Source organism: Alosa alosa, chromosome 19 (assembly GCF_017589495.1).
Source record: "Alosa alosa isolate M-15738 ecotype Scorff River chromosome 19, AALO_Geno_1.1, whole genome shotgun sequence".
NCBI classification, from domain to species: domain Eukaryota; kingdom Metazoa; phylum Chordata; class Actinopteri; order Clupeiformes; family Clupeidae; genus Alosa; species Alosa alosa.
The window spans coordinates 26,653,615-26,677,266 of record NC_063207.1 but is presented as its reverse complement, the minus strand read 5'-3'; the positions used below and the strand labels follow the sequence as shown (position 1 = coordinate 26,677,266).

At 42.4% G+C, this 23,652-nt stretch overlaps 4 protein-coding genes across 6 annotated transcripts; 3 read left to right on the top strand and 1 right to left on the bottom strand.

The window, feature by feature from the left end:
• The first annotated feature begins 588 nt into the window (after window positions 1-588).
• On the top strand, window positions 589-4,404 carry nusap1 (nucleolar and spindle associated protein 1). The gene is given in 13 exon segments (XM_048270877.1): window positions 589-807; window positions 1,161-1,226; window positions 1,351-1,406; window positions 1,408-1,528; window positions 1,666-1,840; window positions 1,919-2,014; window positions 2,111-2,223; window positions 2,314-2,391; window positions 2,535-2,698; window positions 2,933-3,096; window positions 3,202-3,324; window positions 3,413-3,515; window positions 4,034-4,404. Coding segments are annotated over 13 exon segments (1,422 nt in total). The 5' UTR covers window positions 589-732; the 3' UTR covers window positions 4,122-4,404.
• Window positions 4,342-6,354, bottom strand: ndufaf1 (NADH:ubiquinone oxidoreductase complex assembly factor 1). 2 transcript variants are annotated; one of them, XM_048228676.1, is made up of 5 exons: window positions 6,068-6,354; window positions 5,211-5,740; window positions 4,915-5,100; window positions 4,757-4,831; window positions 4,342-4,638 (listed from the first exon to the last, which is right to left on the bottom strand). In XM_048228676.1, the coding sequence occupies exons 2-5, from the start codon at window positions 5,706-5,708 to the stop codon at window positions 4,498-4,500; spliced, it is 900 nt and encodes a 299-aa protein (XP_048084633.1). In that variant the 5' UTR covers window positions 5,709-5,740; window positions 6,068-6,354; the 3' UTR covers window positions 4,342-4,497. The 2 variants fall into 2 exon arrangements, with proteins under 2 accessions (XP_048084633.1, XP_048084632.1); XM_048228675.1 differs by having other exon boundaries at window positions 5,944-6,211.
• A 110-nt stretch (window positions 6,355-6,464) lies between these two features.
• On the top strand, window positions 6,465-16,356 carry rtf1 (RTF1 homolog, Paf1/RNA polymerase II complex component). Its single transcript, XM_048228674.1, has 18 exons — window positions 6,465-6,629; window positions 8,022-8,132; window positions 9,350-9,500; window positions 10,693-10,897; window positions 11,108-11,228; window positions 11,566-11,677; window positions 11,903-12,041; window positions 12,454-12,631; window positions 12,804-12,886; window positions 13,037-13,124; window positions 13,213-13,320; window positions 13,455-13,532; window positions 13,649-13,770; window positions 13,904-13,961; window positions 14,245-14,322; window positions 14,541-14,642; window positions 14,732-14,846; window positions 14,941-16,356. Exons 1-18 carry the CDS (start codon window positions 6,546-6,548, stop codon window positions 15,045-15,047), a joined length of 2,040 nt encoding a protein of 679 aa, XP_048084631.1. The 5' UTR covers window positions 6,465-6,545; the 3' UTR covers window positions 15,048-16,356.
• Window positions 16,357-16,596: 240 nt separating this feature from the next.
• Window positions 16,597-22,646, top strand: golga5 (golgin A5). Of its 2 annotated transcripts, none has more exons than XM_048228775.1 (13): window positions 16,597-16,695; window positions 17,433-18,081; window positions 18,736-18,936; window positions 19,054-19,273; window positions 19,581-19,704; window positions 19,789-19,992; window positions 20,196-20,372; window positions 20,471-20,599; window positions 20,713-20,811; window positions 20,976-21,198; window positions 21,320-21,425; window positions 21,757-21,820; window positions 22,014-22,646. In XM_048228775.1, exons 2-13 carry the CDS (start codon window positions 17,442-17,444, stop codon window positions 22,092-22,094), a joined length of 2,268 nt encoding a protein of 755 aa, XP_048084732.1. In that variant the 5' UTR covers window positions 16,597-16,695; window positions 17,433-17,441; the 3' UTR covers window positions 22,095-22,646. The 2 variants fall into 2 exon arrangements, with proteins under 2 accessions (XP_048084732.1, XP_048084733.1); XM_048228776.1 differs by lacking the exon at window positions 16,597-16,695 and adding an exon at window positions 16,705-16,823.
• Window positions 22,647-23,652: the final 1,006 nt, after the last annotated feature.

Genomic DNA, 23,652 nt, shown 5'->3' with positions numbered 1-23,652 from the left:
TCAACTTTTGACCTATAATCCATATTGATCTTGCAGAAACCACAATCCAATCTTCGATTTTTCAACGACAACCAGGTGAAAGAGACACATTTAGCCGTTTAGCTCCATAGACCCCCATTGTTTTTGCACTTATTCGTGATCACCCCTAGCGGAACTGCAGCAGATTGCAGGTACAATGGAGTTAATAGGGAGTGATCCGGCTCTCCGTAAACGGGCTCTGACCGCGCTTTCTTCCCTGTTCTTCCTGTTAGGCCTACTTCTTCTGTTAGGGGCGCTGGGAACAACAGAACGTAATGGTATACTGCCACCTATCGATGGATTTCATGCTCGAAGAAAATATGTTACATATCAAGAAAAGTATGGCTGCACGTTAATCTTGTATTCAACATCTCCAACATTGCTTTACATTATTTCTTAAATATCAGCTAATGTTCTTCCTCAGGGGACCAGAAGTAAAAACAAAAATCATTTTATTCTGCATTCTGCACTTCCATAAATCGCCGTGAGATGGCAGTCGGCTCTCGCAGAGCCGAGATGGGGGCGTGTCGCTTGAAGAATTGTGTCGTAGTACAGATTTTCACCAATCAATGTGAAGGAGCGGGATTGTTTGAAAGTAGCTCTAGTTTCAACCGTCAGGCGCGTCTTCTTTCGGAAACTGCAGTAACGTTAGACAAGCACAGATCTGTAAACTACCGTTAAGGTTTGTCTGCTGTTAAAACAGCTGTCAGTACAATGGATCTGGATAATTTTAAGTATGCTGAATTGCGACGACTTGCTAAAGAAGTTGGACTCAAGGCTAATTTGAAGGTAACGTTAACATAGTGTTAGGATGGCTAGGCATGCTAACGTTAGCTAAAATGAACTAATGTTAACCTGATGTTGACTGTGATCTAACGGTAGCTGCTAACGTTATTCGTTTGTTCTCGATACTACCACCACCACAGTTCTCTAAGCTGCTTTTAATTTGCTTGATTGCCATGATCGTCTGGCTAGCGACATCATTACCTTAGTCTAATTGAATTGTGCTAACAGGTAACTTAACGTTACGTTAACTTGCCAACACAGCTAAAGTCAACAGGCGTTCTCTGAAGCATGGCTTTGTTTTGTTTACGACGCTCCATTCATTTCAGTTTGAATTAACGTTGTGTGTCCAACTACAGGCAGACAAACTTCTGAAGGCCTTGAAACAACATTACGAACAGCAGGAGAGGAACCTCTCTGAAAATGTAAGATGTGACTTTTGATAACCATAGCTGCTAGCTGTTTTTATCATCATGTTTGTCTGACGTTAATTAATGCTATTAATTTAGCTAACATGGTATCAGTTGAGCATTGCATGTATGTTTATAGGAGAATGAGGTTAACGAGAAGATCTCCGATGAGGAAAACAATGATTCTACCCAGAACGTCCCCAGAGCAGGAACCAGCTGATTTTGTGACAAAACGTCGGGGCAGGGGGCAGAAGACCAAAAGGAAGCACGACGATATTGCCAAATCTGATCCAAAGTTATCACCGAGTCCTGTTAAGGTAAAGTGTAAATGTTATTTTAATGAAGGTGTACCTACTTTGCTTTTACATGCCCTATTAGTGGCTATTGCCAGGCACTCCTCTGGGAAACAATGGTCAGAAATTATTCACATACTGCATGTATTGTACACACACAGAGTGATGGAGCACTGGATAATCTGGAAGAGGAGAGAAGAAGTTCCAAGAGAAGGAAGACTTCCTTGACAGAGAATACAGAGGCAGTGGCACCTGTGATGGAGGAGAAGGAGAACAAGCCAGAAGGACCGCCTGAGCCTGCAAGTGACAAGATAGATACTGAAAAATCTGTGCGGGGTAAGCAGAGTAACCTTATTTGGTTGTACGTTGTGTTTGTATGTGCATTTAGTTCACAAATGCTCATTTCTCACACAGGTGAGGAGAAGCCTTTGAACCGACCTGCTGGCAAAATCCCACGTGCTGTTGGACTCATGAAGAAGACCAAGCCGGTCTTGAGGCCAACCACACCGAGTAAGAAACATTTAATTCCTTCAGAGACCATTTTATGTCATTTTGCTGGTATCATCATAATTGTGGAAAATTTATGAGGTGTGCTCTTCATTCTAGACTTCAAGAAAATGCATGAGGCTCATTTTAACAAGATGGAGTCCATTGATTCCTATGTCCAAAGGAAGAACAAGCAAATTGAGTCTTTCAGGAACTCGGTGAAAGAACTGAAGGTAATGAAGATCATTTGGGTGAATGTGGTATGCTCTACTAATGTGGTAGTATTTTTTTATTTATTAAGTAATCCATTTCTTTCATGTCAGACTCTCTCAGAGAAAACCAACCTGAAACCAATAGAGACAAAAACAAACCCCAAACCAGCAGATGGCATAATCCTAGCTGTAAGTAAAACCTAAACTTGCACCAATAAGACTCCCTGCATACTAAGTCATCAAAGTAATTGTAGATATCTCTAAGGGATGTGCCATGTTTTGTGTTGCTCAAGTAGATGGTAAACTTGAGTGTCTTTTCATGTATGAAACAGAAGCCAAAGGTGAACAGAGGTTCCCTGTTCAGCCCTGCTGCCCAGGAGAGGAAGCCAGCCCAAGACAGGCGCAGAGTCACCCAGCTCTCAGCCAGCAAGTCTGCCCTAAAAGGCAACACCGTCTTCAACCCCTCTGTCATCTCCACCACCAAGATCAATGTCAGGTAAAACTGATGGTGGTTATTGAGGCACTACAACTCTGCTTAATAATTACTACGTGCACAGGGTGACTGACTAAAAAAATATGCTTCATAGGTATATTTTCCCCTTGCAATTTTAAGTTCATTCTGAGGCAAAACATGTTGAAAATCTGTTTTTCTGGTTGAAAATGTGTATCTTTTGTCTCTAAAACACACCAGATTTATTTACTCTTCCAAAATGAATAATTAATTCCACAGGTTTTCCCAAGCCACAAAGGACAATGAGCATAAGCGGTCCCTTATTAAGACTCCAGCTCGCATGTCCCCTCACGTGACACTCACATCAACTCCAGCAAAAAAAACCACCACTGCTGGAAAGGCTGGAGCAAACACTTCAGTCAACAGCATCATCAAAACTCCAGGTAGCCATGTGTTAACTGAATAGAACTTATGGCACTTATGTTCTTGTTGAGGCATTAATGCAAAACTCGAAATTGACTTGAAACTCATGGTGATCTATTACATAGGAACGACACCATTTGTCTTCAGTGGAGAAACAAGCATTTCAAACACTCCACGTACAAACAAGAAGAGCGCATTTGATCTGAAGGCCAGTCTGTCTCGCCCCCTGACCTACAAGCCACACACAGGTGAGTCTCATGTCATTTCATTTGCTCAAGGCTGCGTTGAACAGTGAATGCAGGCTTGCATACTATTCTAAGCTTTGTCTTTGAACAGGAAAACTCAAGCCATTTGGAGAAACTCAGGACAACACCCTCAACAAGTCTCAGACAGTTCCGTCCCACCAGAAGAATTACAAACAGCACCAAGTACAAACAAGGTGAGTTATGTTATCCCATACGGTCTTAGTCTGACCATATCTCATGTTGAACAGTTATCAATGTATTTGAATCTGATTATTTTGACATTCTAAGAATATACCTGTATACTGCTAGAAAGGCAGTATTTCATGCAGAAATATATAGCTGACAAATCGCAATTTGAAGTCATTTAATTTGTTTATCACAAAGGCTACAATTAATTGTGCAGCTGGCAACTCAGTCCCAATGGTCAATCTTGTCACATCTATGATTTTTATATTCATCTCATCCTCCTTGTGTGAAGAGTGAAGCTCACCTAACAGGAGTGCTCTCCTCATACACTAGGAGTGTAACAAGAAATGGACCAAATTTAACAGAATTTGGAATATTGAACTGAAGCTTGACTTTCAAAAATGATATTACAAATCCCAATTGCAATATCTGTCAGAGAAATGGAAATGACATATTTTCCTCAAATAGTGCAGCCCTATTAGTAGTGTTTGTCTAGTATCTGACCCCAAGTTGTTTGTTACCCCAGAGAGGACCGGCGAGTGAAGCACACCGAAAGCAGGAAGCAGAAGAAAGAGAAGATACTTGGAGCCAGACGAGGCTTAGCCATGTCTTAATTCTGCCATCACATTTTTTGTATACGCATACAAACCTTGTACATTACCCTATTATCTCTGTAAAGATGTGTGATTGTTTCCCTTCTAAAAAAAAGGCTTTGGTACAATTGTAAATATTTGCTTTTTAAAAAAAAACTTTCTATTTTTGTTTTTAAAACTATTGCTATTGAAACTGAGTCTTAGATAAGGAATGGCCTACATTGGGAGAGGGGAAAAAAACTTTTTTTCAAATTCAGTGCTTTTATTATGAAAATGGTTTCATTAAATAGCTAGATGGAATTATTATGCTTTGTCTGTTTTCTGGACAATACTGTAATATAATTTACAACAGTCGGATATTTAAGATGGTGTGATATAATGATCTGTGCGATGCCTGTCACACTTCTGGATTTCTCTTATAAACCTCATAAGCAAAGTCCTCAGTGTGGGCAGGGTCGTTACACACTCCAATGAAATCAATCTCCAGCTGGAATGGCCCGTCTGCTTTGTCCCCAAGTGTGAATCCAATGGTGTTCATCTAAGGGGGGAAAGCATTACCTTATTGAACAGTCTTGAACAACTTGCATCTTCCCTCTCTATATTGTGCCTCAAACGTACTAAATTGCATGTATCTAAATAGAAAATGCTTAACTTACTTTGTCTAGTAGAAGACAGTGTTGATCGTCCTGTATTCTCCCACGGGTGGCCAGGAAAAACTTAGAAAATGGGATCTGTTTAATTACAACACCAGTCATTAATTTTGTTATGCACTAAAACCAATCAACAGAGGTTAGTCTTTCTTGTGTTTGTATACCTTGACATCTTGCCAGTATGGGCCCCCGCGTGTATATAGAAAATAGCTATAGATGTCATCTCTCTGATGGTGGAAGTAGTTCTCTACTCCGATGTTTATCATCCAAGGTCGCCCGTCACCACGTACACGCAAATGTAACGTGTTAAAGTTGGACACGTCGTGGTGTTTCTTCCTATCAAACGAGGCCTGTGATGAGAGAAGTTTTGTACGTGAATATGTGTACTGGAGTAGCAAGACACAACCCGTGATATCTTAAGAGGCTAATCACATCTATGACGATACAATGTCAAACTCACACGAAGCTGCTCTGAGCGCATCGTGCAGTACCCACTGTAGCGAGTTTCTCCATCCCTTGGCGGGGCAGAGCATAGCGTGCCGTACAGAAGACAGGTATTGTTGTTTCTACCCAGTTTCAGATAGACCTCGCTGCGACCACCAATTTCCCGATCAGAGGAAACAAGCCACTGATTCAGGCTCTCTGGTCCACGAAATTCCCACAACACCCGCGTCTGCTCTAACATGTGCTCAAGAAGAGGCTTGCCTTCAGGTCCGACCCAGCGCTGCAGAAACTCATCTTTTAACAGTCCCACGTTTTTCCGCACTCCATCTACCCCTTTAGCGAAATCAAAGTTAATCCTTTGCCATAACCATTTTCTCTCCCTGGGTTGACCAGGTCGCCAATATCCCCTGCGAGGAACAGACCAAAAGGGTGAAGCAGATGCCCAAACAAGTTGTTTCGTAGATGTCCCGAGCAGTCGGGCTAAGAGCAGGTGTCCAGTTCTTGAAGCTGCCATACTTTCTCTTCCAGTCTGCTACTTAGCACTGCCTGTAAATAAAGAGAAAAATCCTCAATATAATTTCCTTAGCTACGTTACCGATGTTATAAACTACACCTGCATGACAGGTTGGTATATGCATGTAAGTGCATACAAAATTATTAGTTTGAGGGGAGAACCTGTCATATTATGGAGAGCCCAAAATACCTTGCAAAATAGTGGAACAAGGGCAACACTGCTAATGTAAACTTACCCACGTAAACGCTAGTTGACCACTTCAGATCTTAAGATAAATTACAGGTCTCATCAAGACTTGGGCAAATTAATACCTATGTTTTTCTTATGAGCTTGGTATTAGCTGTGCAGTTAATTCTTACATCTGTGGGCCAAGATATCTCGGGTTTGGATAAACATTAGACAGTGGACAAATGGGACAAATGTCATGTCTCTCGGCAGCGGCCATGGGACGGGATGTGACGTCAATGATCAGATCCGTCCCCTAATTCTGTCCGGAAATCTCAACCTCTGAGATACGTTCCTATTGGCAGTATCCCCACATTCTCTGGTATCCCTTTATCAAACAGAAGATCATGACTTTCGAAAAATATGAACGTATAAAATGAAACGTCTTCAGTTTCATCTCAGTGGAGGGTACCTGGGGAAAAACCCCAACTGCTCAAATGTTGCGTCCCTGAAAAAAAACACGACCTAATTCCATCAGTGACGTTGAGACTTCTCGTAAACGGGCGCATGCTCACTTTAACTCTAGCGCCTTTGTGTGGAGGACTGCGGAGCTACCGCCGATAATAAATACACACAGGCGTCACACACGGAGAGGTTGCCAAACAGCTAATCATGGTGAATGTAAAGAAACGGAAAGGTCGGGTCGTTATTGATTCCGACTCCGAGGATAGTGCAAGTGATGATAACCTGGATCAGGTAAGGACGGTGTCTTTCCTATTCCAGAGCGATGTCCTAGTTTGTGTAGCAAGCTCACTAGCTTGCGAGAGCGCGCTAGCCATCTAATGGTAGCGAAACAATCATAGTAGCTAACGCTACTCAGCTAACCAGGGACCTAGCTAAGTGTTCGTTAGCATGGTGGAACTACAACCAGCATTACACTGAGCTGAAGAAAACACCCCGCCACAGGCCTGGTGAATTAACGAACGAAACAGCATTTCATTGAGTGCTTGTTTCAAATGTTGGCACCGACTACGTTCTCTTGTCACCTTAGACGACGGAATAATACAGTTCTCTTTTTTAGTAAACTGCTTGTCAAGGATTTAAAACATTAACCTTTTAATGACGTCAGGAACACAGCTAGCTAAAGTTCTATTTCGGTGTTGACAACAGTACTTGATAGCCCATCTAGCAATGGATAGCATTAGCTTCTAAGTAATGCTGAAGGCAAAATCCCCTCTTTTCTGTCATGTTTACAATGATATTTACTCCAAGGAGTTTAATTTCGCAACATTAACATGGATAGTGGTGGACACGATAATTGTTTATTGTAAGCAATACATTTGCAATGTGCACACGAATCCAGCTAACGAGGTGCATTACTGCAACAGTGTGATTTACAGTTCATCTCAGTCGTATGGATTTATCCTGTTACCTGGTGTTTATGAACAGATTCACTGCCGCTCAGTTGTTGTGACTTCAGATGAATTTAATTCAATGCATGATCTATCCTCATCAACCGGTACTGAATGTTAAATCTTGTCCTAGTGTATTTGGAAGTGTCAATTTGTACAGTGTACTGCTACTTATGGTATTGGTTCATTATGCATTGATGGTAATATGAATTAAACCTAACTTGAAAACAACATCCACCCATGCCATGTGTAGACACATTTGATTGGCCATAATCTTTGCTGTAGTCTTACCAACTTTTTAAAACTGTTTACTGTTCATTTTTAACTATTGTATTGTTTTTATTTTATAAGTCGCTTTGGACAAAAGTGTCAGCTCAATTCCATAACAATAACCATAAACATTTCAATGATGAGTGAGAAAACCTTTGATTTCCGCTCAACTGGAATAGCAATGTAATGCACATGTTCTGTGCAAACTAGAATTTTAGTTAATAATAACACCATGAAGGATTCATCCGTATGACATTAATGAGAATGTGGTCAATGTGCAAATGTGCATGCTTTCTCATGGTGTACATATGGAAATATGATTATGGCAATACTATGTTAATGTCAATAGTACACTGAAATGATTGGTCAGTAAAAATAAGTGTGCATCCACAGGTGATGTGAACTGGAAGCTTTGCAGTTGTTGAGAATTGTTTGTGAAATTGTTTTGTCTCCCTGCTTTCCTTAGGAACTACTTTCCTTGGCCAAGCGGAAGAGGGTAGACACCGATGACCAAGAGGAACCTGTCAGCAAGCCTGCTGCCTCATCCGACTCTGAGACCTCTGATAGCGATGATGAGGTACGGGGCAGCCCATTTATGATCTATATTTATATCACCTGGGACTTTGGCCAACAATGCTCCACATGGCAAGGCCTGAAATACACAACTCTGGGCATATTCATTTGCTTGCCAGAGAATTGGTAGGTGTGTCAGGGTGGGCTCTATATTGTTTGTTTTGCCAGATACTAGCATGCTGTTATAAAGCAGTGATTATGCTGTAGATCCAATGAAAATATAGTTAATATAACTACATACTACAACCACATAGAAAGGTCTATTTTTTGCGACATTTTGAAAGAAATAGATTTGACAAACAAGGCCAAAATTGGCATCTAAATGTAAGCGTATTTTCAGCAACCTGATGATGGCAATTGACTTCATTTATTATATTAATTAAATGTAGATTTTTTTCCTGTGAAAAAAAAGAAGCGGTGCTATTTTTTAGCCCTGTACATATGCAAAAATATCATTATGCAACTCTATCGCCAATATCACAATATGGAGATATTGCTTGATTTAATATCATGGGGACGATTTGTCACTAATATACAATACAAAATGGCACATTATGTGTTAAATTGTTAGAGTGATGGTATTTGTAGTGAAGGGAGAGTGCAGTCACCCCATCTGGCCTCGTGCCCATGTCTGGGGTACCAAACCTGCCGCTTGACCTCAACGCTTAAGAGCCAGTTACTTCAGTTTATGTCCTTTCACTGACATTGTAATTGTAAAGTTTAAAGAAATGCATAGTATACTTCCCACCTAGGCAGTGAAATACGTTTACGCTCAATCTTGATTGGACTTGACGAAGTCAAGAACAAATATAAACAACCCTGTGTTGCATTTATTGTCACCGAATAATTACCACCATGTAATGGCATGGTATGTGAAGTTTGTAAGTGACATGGGGAAGAAAGTGAGATCTGCAGCCATTAACACAGATGGATTTTACAGATTACAGCTGTAATCCAGATTATGTATTCCAGGTTATTGCAAAATGCATGTGAATTAAAAATGACCTTACAGTAATGGTATTTTATCATTTTGTCCATGATTTGTCCCAGAATCTTGTAAAAAAGCTACACAATGTATTTCTCAGACTTTCCTTCGTATACACTGACGGTGTAATAAAATGCGCAGTTTACTTCCCACATAGCCAGTGTGTGTGCGCATGAGGAGGTTCAATAACTGGTTTAGCCTCATTGCTCAGTGTTGTCTATGTGCTTTGTCTTTAGTGGACCGTCGGAGGCACCAAGGCCAAGAAGAAGGTCAAACCAGGGAAAGGAACAGAGAAGAAGAACACTGCCAAAAAGAAGGTGAACAAGGCAGCATCCTCAGGCAGCTCCGATGGCGACAGCTCTGCAGAGAGTTCAGCACCAGAGGAAGGTACGGACAGTTATAGCACCTCCAACTTTTCCCACAGTCAGCAGAAAACCGATGGGTGTCAGGGCCCCTGCAAAGTAATCTTAAGATATGAGTATTACAGCCAGGCTACACTGCAATTAAAGCGCTCAGTTTGCGTAAAGTAAAAATAGTTTTAGAGGGCTTGTCTAATTTCTTCAAATGTACAGTACACACCGCTATCATGTCTGGTGTAGCGAGTTCTATTGATTATAGTGGAAGCTAATTGTTGCAGCAGATGCTCGACAAACGGAAAGCTTCAGTTACATGCCTGGTGTAGCCTGCCTGTTACAGTCCTGTAAGATTACACAGTGAGACGCTTTCTATAGTATAGTGCTGGCATGCACATAGACTTTAAAACTGATGATTTCTTATTTTTATTTATTTATGCACATACTCGAGTTGGACTGTAAGGACTAAGAGCCTAATCGCTCAAAACGGCTTTGATTGCATAGCCTGGTGCTACTTTGAGATTGAAGGTCAACTTATTGTGGAGCAAATGGCAATAGCTGGGCTGTAAACTAGTAAAAGTTGAACTCAGTCATATAAATGTGCTTTGTTTTCATGCCAGTTTATGAGAAGTGAAAGTGTATTTCACTCTATGCCCAGCTTGTTATGCAAGAATTTTATTCCGCAGAAGTGGTTTGAAAAATGTCTGTGAGCCTGGTGTGTACATCATTTTGGGCAGCCGTGGCCTACTGGTTAGCGCTTCGGACTTGTAACCGGAGGGTTGCCGGTTCAAACCCCGACCACTTGAGCAAGGCACCTAACCCCTCACTGCTCCCTGAGCGCCGCTGTTGTTGCAGGCAGCTCACTGCATTGGGATTAGTGTGTGCTTCACCTCACTGTGTGTTCACTGTGTGCTGAGTGTGTTTCACTAATTCACGGATTGGGATAAATGCAGAGACCAAATTTCCCTCACGGGATCAAAAGAGTGTATATATACTTATACTTATATTTTCATCATTTTGCACTTGATGGAATGAAGTAGAAAGCAAAGCATAGCCCACATAGCACTTGGTGTATCATTCTTTGTGTACTACTTAAAACGTCAGCGTCAACAGAAAGCTCTGTTCTTGGAGCCTAGCTCTCCTTGCTGTGTTTTGCTTCGTGTGCTGAGTTATCCCCCCAAGTGCCACCTCTCACTGTGCCTCCTGCATTTCTTGTGCTCCTGTAGGAGAGGTGTCCGACTCGGACAGCAACAGCTCGTCCTCCAGCTCCGATTCGGACTCTTCCTCAGAGGACGAGGAGTTCCGCGATGGCTACGGGGACGACTTGATGGGAGACGAGGAGGACCGGGCGAGGCTGGAGCAGATGACTGAGAAAGAACGCGAGCAGGAGCTGTTCAACCGTATCGAGAAGCGTGAGGTGCTCAAGAGGAGGTGAGGCTAGCTGCAGCTCTCCCAGCATAGGACCTATAGCCTCTTCTGTTGGTCATCCTGTTGTTTGGTATCAGGTTCAGATCAGTGCGAGCATGCACATACCATGACTGAGATGCAGGGATCCAGTGGGCATTCATGAGCTCATTATACGGATATCTGCCTAGGTTTTGCATGGGAATTTAAAAACAACAATGAAATTGTGTCTCTCAGGTTTGAGATCAAGCAAAAACTGAAGAAGGCCAAGAAGAAGGAGAAGGAAGAAAAAAAGAAGAAACAAGAGGAAGAGCAGGAGAAGAAGAAACAGGACAGGTCTCAGACACAGGACGTTCAGGTGGTTTTTTTATTTTATTTAAATTTTTTATTATTATTTTTACAACACAAACTCACAAGGCATATGACCATATCATGTCTTTACATCAAATAATTTGTACATTTAGGTCTACCATTGCAATATGCAGTATTACACATAGTCTTTGCGAGGTTGTCTTTTTATATAGATTTTTTTCCCCTTCATTCATACTTCTGCTGTTCTCAGGCACACGCATATATCCCTCATGCACACACCCAAACCCACAACAAATATTTCTCGCATTTCTGAATCAGTCAGTACCCTTGTGGTCAAGGAGATGGTTTCTTTGAGTCTGTTGACATGACTTTGTCTTGTGCAGGTGATGTCCCACAACAAAGAGCGGAGGTCCAAGCGGGATGAAAAACTGGACAAGAAGTCCCAGGCCATGGAAGAGCTGAAGGCTGAGAGAGAGAAGAAGAAAAACAGAACGGGTGAGTCTAGTAATGAGCATGCACATAAGTTCTGCAATCTAATTGAGCGTTTATAAACCCCATTTTATTATTGCTATGATCTGTCTTCCAGGCCTATTTTATTACTACTACTGACATTTAAGGTTTTTGCCATGGTATTCTTCAGTATTGGTACCGAGATACGTAGGCATGATATTGTATCAGTCATAATTTTAGGAACAACACTACTCTGACCACTCTTTGCAGCTGAGCTCCTTGCCAAACGAGAGCCTCTCAAAGCCAGCGAAGTCTACTCCGATGATGAGGAGGAAGAAGAGGATGATGACAAGTCATCGGTGAAGAGTGATCGCAGCTCGCGCTCCTCGTCATATGACGAAGAAGAGGAGTGAGTATAGGAGTTTACAGATTTCATACTGTATTGTGATTCATTGTTTGAATCCCACAAACTGTGTGACAATTAATGGGAGAAATTAAATAGGTCTTATAATGGCTTCAGGCAAAAACCACTGTGAGACCCATGGACCTTTCTTCCAGTAGTACACAAGGGCCCTGATTTCACAAAGGCAAACATGGGCAAACTAAAAGGAAAATGGGAGAGTATAATGATAAAAAAAGATTTAGTTTTTCTTATTTGGAAGTTATTTTCCCACCTGTTGGAATGTTAAATTACGCATTATGATTTCCTCATGTTTTTGTTGCACACTGTGGGTCATTCACACTGAACTTCATCCTGTGTTCATCTATATTGGTTGCTTGTGTTTAATTTAGCTCTCTTCATGTCATTCCTAATGTTGCAGGAAAGAAGAAGCACCACCCAAGTCGCAACCCGTTTCCCTCCCTGAAGAACTGAATCGTATCCGTCTGTCCCGACACAAGCTGGAGCGCTGGTGTCACATGCCCTTCTTTGCAAAAACAGTGACTGGCTGCTTTGTGCGAATAGGCATCGGCAACAACAGCAGCAAGCCTGTATACAGGGTGGGCATCATCTTTTCTTTTTCTTCTTTTTATTTTTTTCGTTTGAAAATGAACCACCTGCTTTGTGTGTAAGGTAACAGCTGTCATGGCATTACCTTGGGATAAGTGTCTGAACTCATCTGTATCTCGACAGTTATCACAAGTTTCTTTTTTTTTTATCTTCATACAACAGGTTGCTGAAATTATTGATGTGGTTGAAACAGCTAAAATCTACCAGCTGGGTACAACAAGAACAAATAAAGGCTTGCAACTACGGTAGGTTTTCTCTGTCTCCAGACATTCAGAATATCAGAACAGGTCAGTGTCACATATTTGCGTTTAATGTAGAAATGGACCCTTACTTTTACCCTTAATTTTTCTTGTTGTGAATTGGTTGGTAACTTTTTAAATAATTTCCTTTTGCAGTCATGGCAACGACACACGGGTCTTTCGGTTAGAGTTTGTTTCTAATCAGGAGTTCACAGAAAACGAGTTCATGAAGTGGAAAGAAGCGGTAGGCTTTCGTCATGAAGTGTATGTGGGTCTCTTAATTTTGGGTATTTGTTTCCCTAAGAATAATTATGATTGTTCCTCCTCCACAGATGATCATAGCAGGGATGCAAGTCCCAACTCTGGATGAGATTGCCAAAAAGGAGCAGTCCATCAAAGAAGCAGTCAACTACAAATTCAATGATAAAGACATTGAAGATGTAAGTTTATGTTCTACAGGTATCTTTTATCTACACTATGTGCTGTTTATAATGTGCATGTGTCCTTGAGAAAAACCTGTTTACTGAATGTGGAACTTGGAATGTGGAATTTATTTATCTCCCTTCAATTACAGATAGTGAAAGAGAAGGACAGATTCCGAAAGGCTCCATCAAACTATGCCATGAAGAAAACACAGCTCCTAAAAGAGAAGGTTCAGTGATTTTTCCCTTCTCAATTAATTCTAATCAATTATCTTATCAAAAAGTTATGTTGATAAATTGTCTTCAGTAAAGGGAGTTAAATGGATGTTTTTGTTATATTGTGTAGGCTATGGCAGAAGAGACTGGGAACGGGGAGAGGGTAAAACAGATCCAAGACCAGCTGAACGAGCTGGAGGAGAGGGCTGAGGCCCTCGACAGGCAGAGGACTAAGAACATCTCTGCCATCAGGTAAATGCCTAACCAGTCAGTTGGTACACCAATTGAGCATGCTCACAGTACCAGCGTAGCATTGTCTTTCACTTCTCTAGCACTTCTTCTAACTCTGTGGATTTCTGTCTCGTCTGCTCCTCTATTGTCACAGCTATATTAACCAGAGGAATCGGAGTTGGAACATCGTGGAGTCTGAAAAGGCTCTAGTGGTGAGTATAGATTTTATACTTTTGGGCAACTAGGTATGCTACACAGAAATATTTTCTTATTTTAGGAGATCGATTTATGGGAAGCCCTTTGTAAATCTATAATAAAAGATTATGCACCCTCAGAGGTGTATGATGAATCGTGTCTCTGATGGAGAACAGGCGTAGTTTCCCAAAGCTGGTTTCAGTGGGGTACCCACCATGCAGAATGAAAATTGCCCAATGCTTCCCTCCACATGTTCTCAATAATTGTTGTGCTAACTCAGAATGTGGTCCTGTCTTTCAGGCTGAAGGCCAGAATTCTAAGGACCAGCAGATGGACCCTTTCACAAGGAGGCAGTGCCAGCCCACCATGGTGTCCAATGTGAGTGTGCAAGCAACAGCTTTCTTTTGCCGGAGAGACTCCAAAACGTTAAGAATATGTATAGATGAAGGTCCTCTTTTCTTCTGGTCCTCCATCAATATCATCTTCTGTCCCTGCAAGGAGAATCTTGGTGGAGTTTTTTTTGACCATACAGTTGTTGTGTCGGAGCTGCTCTAATTGTACTTTTAAAATCTAATGCAATTTTAACTGGTTGACAGGCCAGAGACCCCACAGTTCACGCCGCTATCATCGCCCATCTGAACCAGAAATATGGTTCCGGTTCAGCAGCCCAGGAGAACGCCCTAGACAGTCACATACAGGTAAACCGTGACTTCAATTGACACGCCTTCCTTTATTGCCATTGGTCAACCTTACTTGGTGACTTAATTAGTTGTGCTGGTACGTGCAGGGACACGGAAGCCAGAAAGACAAAGACATCACCAAGACAACAAGCGACCTCTCAGAAGACCTCTTCAAAGTTCACGACTTTGACGTGAAGATTGACCTTCAGGTCCCCACTGCAGGTGAGGCTTGATGTCGGTCTTGGACACTTATCGAGATGATGCTAGACTGATGTCATGAATAGTTTTTAACTCATGCCTTCTTCCTGTCACTCAGAGACCAAGTCTTTGTCGGTGAGCTCCAACTCTCTGCCAGTGAAGGATGGAGCCCCGCGACGCTCACTCAACCTGGAGGACTATAAGAAGAGGCGGGGACTCATCTGAAGGACCTTCGAGCTTCCTCATTCACCCTGCATGTGTTAGCCATAGGAGGTGGGGCACTAGGGCGAAGGATCCCCTTCTGTGAGTGTGTGTGTGTATGTGTGTGGCCTGCATACATACAAATGGATGGTTTGTATGATTGAAATTAAGAGTATGTGTGGATGTGAGAGAAACCTAAAAAGGTGTGTGTGTGTGTGTGTGTGTGTGTGTGTGTGTGTGTGAGAAACCTAAATAGGTGTGGGTGTGTGTGTGTGGCCTGCATACATATAAATGAATGGTTTATGATTGAAATTAAGAGTATGTTTGGACGTATGTGAGAGAAACTTAAACGTGTGTGTGTGTGGCCTGCATACATGCAAATGAATGGTATGTATGATTGAAATTAAGAGTATGTGTGGACATATGTGTCAGAAACTTAAACATGTGTGTGTGTGTGTGTGTGTGAGAAACCTAAATAGGTGTGGGTGGGTGTGTGTGTGTGAGTGAGAGAGAAAGAGCAAAAAGAATATGAGAGCATTTCATTAGAGAAATGGTTCAAAGTATTGGGGCTGTATTTGAGTGTGGATGTACATGAAATCAGTTTTCAGAGTGTGTGACTGCGAGCAAGCAATTGTTCAGCCCAAAAAGTGAGAGGTTATATTAAATGAAAAAAATTCATGGGATTACTCTAGGGGGAAAGGCTGTCCACTGGTTATTTGCGTTGTGCAGAGTCGTACTCGGAATTGTGTTTTCCGTAGTTATTTCTTATTTTTTTGAAGCGTATATATATGAAATATATTAATTATTTTTCCCTCATTGGCATTCTCATAGGTTCATATCTTTTTATATCCTGTCCACTTTTGCGAGGGGCTCTGTGCTTGTGCATTCATTTTAGAAGAAGGACATGCTCATAAGACTTTGGCTCTTCTTTGACACCCAAAACACCTGACCTGGAATGAATGTTCTTTTTGTAATTTATCCTTCGTATATATTTTTTTCAACCTACTTTGGAAACGTAACATACGGTTACATTTGGGAAGGGAAACTGAAAACAAGAATATGGGACTATGTCTCTGTTTTTCCATCGCAAAACTCCACCAATAAAACTTTCTCCGGGTACTGAAGTGTTTCCTTTTTTTTTTTTTTTTTTTTTTTTTCTTCCTTCAAAAAAAAGATAATCCTGTGTCTCCATTTTCATGCCCTCATTTCTTTCTCACACAGGGCGGGTTTTAAGTGTTATGGATTGTGTCCTTAGGTCTTGTATTGATGTGGCATGCCATGTAAATATGCGATTTGGAGTGAGTGCAGCAAAATAAAGAGGCACTGTTTCGTACATGGTGGTCTTTGTCTTACTCCCCTCTGTGGTCATACAACGTATAGACGTAGGATGTAAGTACATACCGGTACTGAGACTGAGACTACAGTGTGTAGGAACTTGAAGAAAGTAATACAAGTTTAGACTTATCAGTTTTTATAAAATATCAGTTTTCTTCAGTTCTATCAGTTTGCCATAACTTGCTATGATTATTGTGCGAGTGGCAATTGCAGTCAGTGCAAGACGGAGAAAAAAACAGGCAATATGACGGGCACTTTGTTTTGGGTCCTTCCTGAAGTTCCTGGTCCACGTCAAGCAAGCAGGATTTGGGACGTAGAGGTCTGATAAATACCGAGGGTATGATACTTACGTTTTTTTTACTTAACGGTATACCAACTAACCAAAATAATGGCATTAATCTGGATTGAGTTTTAGAATGTATTAGCCTCGTTTCTGCTATTTCTTACAACAGATAATCGGCAAAGGTATAGTAACGTTAGCATGATTGTTTCATGAAAGCTCGTCAAGGCTAACACATAGACAAGCTGTAAGGGCATGGTTTGGAAGAAATGTTTTGAGGTTTCGCGCTGTCAAACATTTATCGATATTCTTTGGAAAGCGCTTACTGATTTGCTTAATAATCAACCATAAGAGTTTTGCTTAACAGTTCAAAATTGTGTGGCATGTGCATAACACTCTTTTGCTAGCTGTGCTAACCAGTTAAATGTCTGTTCTTTGAAGGAAAACGTGAGCTAGTGCGTTGCTGTTTCTTAACGCATATAACGTTAACCGTATCCCGAAACATATCCAGGCATTTTTGGTAGTGTGTGTCCTACTTCAATCTCCATTCGACTCACGACTCATGTTTCATTAGCGTGTATCGTGAGTCAAAAACAGCTAGCCAACCATAGCACTGGTAACCATTCATTGTAGTGGGGGGGAAGTAGGCTAATCGTTGTAAAACTGTCAACCCATCTCTTTCATTACTGTGCTCGAAATATGTGTGTTGCATGACAGTGATGCATCGTGTCAATGGCGGTGTGACTATTCAGTGACTAACACGCGAAATTATCATTACATATTTATTTTATCAGGGGGGCAGTATGTCTTGGTTTGCCGATCTAGCAGGAAAGGCTGAGGAACTTTTGAACAAGGTCGATCAAGGGGCAGCCACTGCATTGACTAAGCACCAAAGTCGCAAGTCCTCCTTCCCTTCCTCATACAACGAAGCAGAAGCATTTCAATACAGTAATGCTGGCTTCAGCACAGTAGAATCAGACACTCCGCACCAATACCAGAGCTCCTCTCAAGATAAAGGACATGACTTCATCTCTGCAGCTGCGGACAACATCAAAAAATCCAAAGCCACGCTGTTGGCAGGCACTGCCAATGTGTCCACTGTCACACCTTTGGGTTCAGCCTGTGCCAGCTCCACCAAGGCCACCTCTGGCTTCGTCCGGCCCAAGAAGACTGAGGATGTGGATGACGACCTCCTCTTCATGTTTTTGAATAGTTCTGACCCACCGCAGGGCGAGAGGCGGGATGTGAGGCGAGAGCTCCCTCGAGTGGCAGGTCCTGCTGAGGAGGTGGAACCAGCCACCGCTGCCCCACTGGCAGTACCATCTGCCCCTTCCACTCCCCCCTCCACCAGAGGCCTGTCTCGAACATCTAGTATTAGCTCGCTGTCTGCCAGTGTCCACAGTGTTAAGACTGAGGATGGGTCCGTCAAAGATCACAACCAAGGTGAGCATGTTTTGAGTGGACTGGACACCACTCATCATGGAATACCATTGCCCAAGATTCATCATAACCCTCTTTTACAAAACTCTTATTTTGCATTAAGGTTATAATATTACATGTGTCGGTAGTATGTTTTCTGTTTTTCTGGAGATGTCAGTGGTCTGTCATCGGTTTCACTTCTATTGTTTATTAGTCCTAAAAGCAAAGGCTGTCATTATCCAAAAGAGTGGCCTGCACTATTCTTTTTCTTGTCACTTCTCATAGACTTGGAAAAGAGAAGAATGGGGACATGAACAGTTTTCTGTCATGTTCACAGCACCCTAGTTTTGTGGTCCGTGTTGACTATTATTACTATGGAATCCAGTATGTACACAAACTAGATGATGTTAAACGGTCATTGACACCCTTTGGGTTTATTTACATTCTTAGTACAAAGCAAAGATCCTACAGGGAAGCTACACCGGGTGCTTCAGTTACGCATCTGGTGTAGCTTCCTTGTTATAGCGGGTTACTTTAGAATCTTTGGTACAACGTGTTTATTCTGCATTCCATCAGAGGAGTATTCTAGAACTGCAGGAATAGAATGCTTGAAAAAAGGATGTTCATTCAAAACAAACATGAGTTTATTTCAAAACAATCTACCACTCTTACCATTAGATACCCCAGAGAGCTCAGACTCTGGGCTGGCTGTGGCTCAGGACCCTGCCCCCCAAGAGCCTTCAACAGCCCCTGTGGAGGAATCCCAGAGCCAAGTGTTGTCCAACCTACGGCTGGAGAACCAGCTGCTGCGCAGCGAGGTGGCCTCCCTCAACCAAGAGATGGCATCGGTCATCCAGAGGGCCAAAGACACTCAGGAGGGTAAATACAATCATAGTGCTATTCAACACTTCTCTGCCATTTGAAATAGTCATATCATATGAAATGGTCATCACATGTTTATCACATGTTGTCTTTTATCTCTGTTGTTGCCCATAGAGCTGAATCTAGCTCGAGCACGCACAGAGAAATGGAACTCAGACCAGTCCAGGACCGATCGTGCCATCCGTGAGTTAAGGTCACAGGTTGATGACCTCACAGAGGCTCTCTCGGCCAAGGATGGGCAGCTGGCTGTTTTGAAGGTGCGGCTGGATGAGGCAGACCAGCTCCTTAAGGTCCGCAACTCCGCTTTAGAAGAAGCCCAGAATGAGAACTCCAGGTTTGTGTCCAGATATAGAATCAGATATGATATTGACCAAGTGTCCCAGGCCCCACATGCCATTTCACATCAGTTTGCAACAATAGCCCATAGTAGTGATTAAAGATCATTGACATTAAATGCCTAGTTTATCATGGCAATTTCATATATCCAGAATTGTCCTTGGCAACATTTACAAAGTGGGATAAATTGTGTAAAGTGTTCATGTGAAGCATGGATTTGTTAGCTGTGGAGAACCCACTGTCCATTTTTTGAGTTGACGTCATTTTTAGCTGATTAAATGGGTTGCTTTTGATTATATATTCAGGATCCTACAGGACCATTCAGAAGGCAACAACATGAACTCTCAGGCAATTCATACCCTCCAGGACAGAGTGCGGGAAGCTGAGGCAGCAGTCAAGAGGGAACAGGACAGCTACCGCCAGATGCAGGTGAGCTTAAACAAACGTGTCTCTCCTGTCCTCCTGAATCATCTATGTCCTGGCGTTTGACTTGAATGTTTGTGATTTCTACAGAGTGAGTTTGCAGCCCGTCTCTCGCGGGCGGAAAATGAGAAGCAAGGCCTGGCGGAGGCCCTAACGGGCATGGAGCGTCGGTTGGCAGAGGAGAGGCACCGTGCTGAGGAGCAGCAGCAGCAGGCCAAGAGTGCCCGTACAGCTGCCGAGAACGCCAAACAGGAGCTGCAGGACTACAAACATAAAGCCTCACGTATCCTGCAGGTTAGACACATAGCTAAAGAGTATTTTCTTACACATTAACCATGATGAGGAAAAAGGCTATTGTGTGTTGGGAAACTATTGTTGCACCATTACATGTTTTACCTGGGATACCTATGCACACCTGCGTTGAAATCTGATAAAGTAAATATTGACTTCAAACTTCCCTCTGTGTGTGTGTGTGTGTGTGTGTGTGTGTGTGTCAGTCCAAAGAGAAGCTAATCAGCAGTCTGAAGGAGGGCTCTGGACTGGACTCGCTGGACGGCGGGTCAGCGGGGTCATTGGCGCTGGAGCTGGAGGACCTCAGGCACGAGAAGGATCTTCAGCGGGAGGAGATGCAAAAGCTGCAGGGCCAGGTGCACACACTCAGGGCTGAGATCCAGGTGAGGATGCACTCCCATCTCTGCTATTACATCCCACATAGTGAGACAAATATACAGATAGGATTGAGGCCGCTGTGTGTTTCCTGTGTGCCTGTCAGGACCTGGAGACGGCAGCGCTGACAGAAGCAGAGACTTGGAGGGAGCAGCAGCAGGAGCTGCAAGACCAACAAGCCCAGCAGAGCCGCGCCAGACAGGAGCAGGAGGCGGAGGTGGAGCGCTACAAACAGGTCAGGCATCCAGCTGATAAAACTATGTTCACACATGTTGTGCATGGTGCAGTGTGGAATGGATACTCAAACGTATGTGTTTATTTGTGGGCATGGTTGTTGATGGGCCGCAGGAGATACAGTACATGGAAGAGGAGCATCATCGTGCTAAAAGTACCCTTCAGAGTCGAATCAAAGACCGTGAGGAGGAAATCCAGAAACTCAGGAATCAAGTAGGTCCACTAAGACATACTTTGGCATTACATAACTCAAAACCCATAACCCATAGACATCTGACTTTCCACTTTAGAATATTGTCCTTAAACCTCAATTCCAACATGGCCTGTAATAGTAACACAGTGATCATTCCCATCGTGTATGGCTCCTGTCCTATCAGCTGACCAATAAAGCGCTGAGCAGCAGCAGCCAGACAGAGCTGGAGAGTCGGCTGCACCAGCTGACGGAGACGCTGATCCAGAAGCAAACCATGCTGGAGGCCCTGGGCACGGAGAAGAGCTCGCTGGTCTTCCAGCTGGAGCGGCTGGAGCAGCAGCTGAAGAGTGTGCAGGGCGGCCAGAGCGGAGGCTCTGCCATCAACATGAGTGGCTTGGAAGGACCTGGTGAGAATGGGGGATGATGGGAGATGTAGTCTTGTGAAACATGACACGATTTTCCTGTAGTTTTTTTGATGATTCAGATGTGTTACCTTAATAACGTTTTGTTTTGCATTCACCTTTTAAGGTACGCGGCAGAGGAACACACCTGTTCTGTTTACTGACCATGACAACTCAGGAGCTGGGGTCTATGGCAAAGTACGCAATGCAGCCAGCACCATTGATCGCTTCAGGTTAGTTCCTTTAAAAAAAATGTACTACTTGACTAATTTTACAATAATAACAGTGAACCATATATATAAGTATACTTAATATGTACCTCCAGGACAGATATAAGACGGTAGAACATGTTGTAAAGATTCACCATAAAGTTTATTATTAGCTAGTGCCCACTTGCCATTTACAAGGATTCAGAAATGAGGATGTCAGGAGACTAATGGGTCACTTACTTCAACTTCAGATACATTATGGCAGTGTCAGTCAATAGTGCAGTGCCTAAAGTAGTAGTTCATACAACTTTTTGAAATTCATTTTGAAGGCCCAATTTTGCTCATTTTCTTTCAGCATTCGGTTAGGAATCTTTTTGAGGCGGTACCCCATGGCCAGAGTCTTTGTGATCCTTTATATGGTGAGTAACTTGCTTAACCTTCTTCTGTCTGAAACTCCATTTCAAAAGATCTCCTTAAAGGAACATGCCAACTTTTTGCCATTGAGTGCTATTGAGTAGGTTGTTAAGGAATATTGTAAAAAATTGTGATGGCTTATGCTTTTTACCCTTAGCTTTATGAAAGTGAATAATGTTTACATTTGGATGTTTTCAGGCACTTCTGCATCTCTGGGTCATGGTTGTCCTGTTGACATACACACCAGAGATGCACCATGGCCATCCAGATGGGAGATAGGTGGAGGACACTGAACTGTTTTGCGTGCGTGCGTGCGTTGTTGAAAAGTAACAGGATACGAGAAAAAAAAAGAAAAATATATATTTAAATATATCTTTAAGAACTGGGTTGCTGCTGAACTGAGGCTCAAGAAGCTGTTTTCAAGCTGTTAACCGCAATTTGCACAAACATGCTACTGGAAACCTGGTCATCGGATTACCCTTTGTTCCGGTGTGAAACACTAACAGCAGCATGTCATTTCCACAAGAAGTAAATGATGATGCCTGGAATTGGGAATTGAATGCTTACATTTTTCAGGACTCTTTGATTTCATCTTCCCCTCTTACATCTTTACACTTCATTTTAATCATGATTTATTTTTTGTACCCCATATCTTGGGGTACAAAAATCAACTAATAGATTGTATTTCTTCACTCTGTAAATTAAGTTTCTTTTAATAAACATAACAGATCTACGTTCAAATGATTACTGATAGATGAATGGATGAGGGCATTCATATCTGCAATTCTGAGGTCCTTTACACCTGGCATTAAAATTTGTCTTGTATCCAGACTGTATCTAGATATGATTTTAATTTGATTACATGTCTGCAGTGTCAACATTGAATTTGCATTGAATTTGCAATTTGTCTCCAGCATCCCGGTTGAGATCTGATGGCTGTATGCAACTCCTGTTAGATAGAAAAAGAAGGGGGGTTAAGTACCGCAGCTCCCCTTTACTCAGGCTGCAGCGGCAGGGATGCCAGCACAACAGCTCAAATAGGGGACAGGCTACACAATAACTTGTGAAATGTTTACCCACTGGCTGTGAGGATGGGTCCCAATGGGCCGTAAGGTCATGTGTGGTACAGGACCACTGTGCTACATTTCACCCATAAAAGGAGTTTTCTGCTGCCATTCTTGATTTTAAAAATGGGAATATGACATTCAGTATAATAGTTGATAAGCACCAGGTGCAAAAGGATCAGTTCTGGGAGAAGATGTGTCAATTACAGAAGGAAGCTCTGTAGTCTTGGGAATGAGGACTTCTCCAGTAAGGTTCTTCAGCATCAGAAGGATATTAAGATGACCTGGACCAAACTGCAGGACTTTTCCTCCTTGAGCAGCACCTTGCAGGAAAAAGTTTCACAAAGTTTCACAAACCAGACTTGGCTAATTATTTGATATGCATCAGGGAGATCGGGGCCAAACTTGAGGGTATTTCTTTGCTGAAAAGTGCTTGGAAACAAATGCCTCAGTTCAAAAGAAACACACAAACATCAAGGTGAGTAGAGGCAGCCTTTTATTGTGGAAATGTGTGTTATCTTCCATAAATAATGATTTCAAAATCAAATCAAACTAAGGTGTCAGCCAGGTTATGAATCAGCAATCGTGTGGAAATGTTTACTTTTCTTGTTTTCTATCATAATAATATAGGTTCTCACATCAAACAGCCGCCTGAAGTCTGATGGGTTCAGATGTTGGCTCACATGGCTGCACCATGGAGAGCTTGGCACCATCTACCCATTTGCCTCATTATGCAGTCAAACAATCAAGCACCCAAGCAATAGGCTACTCTT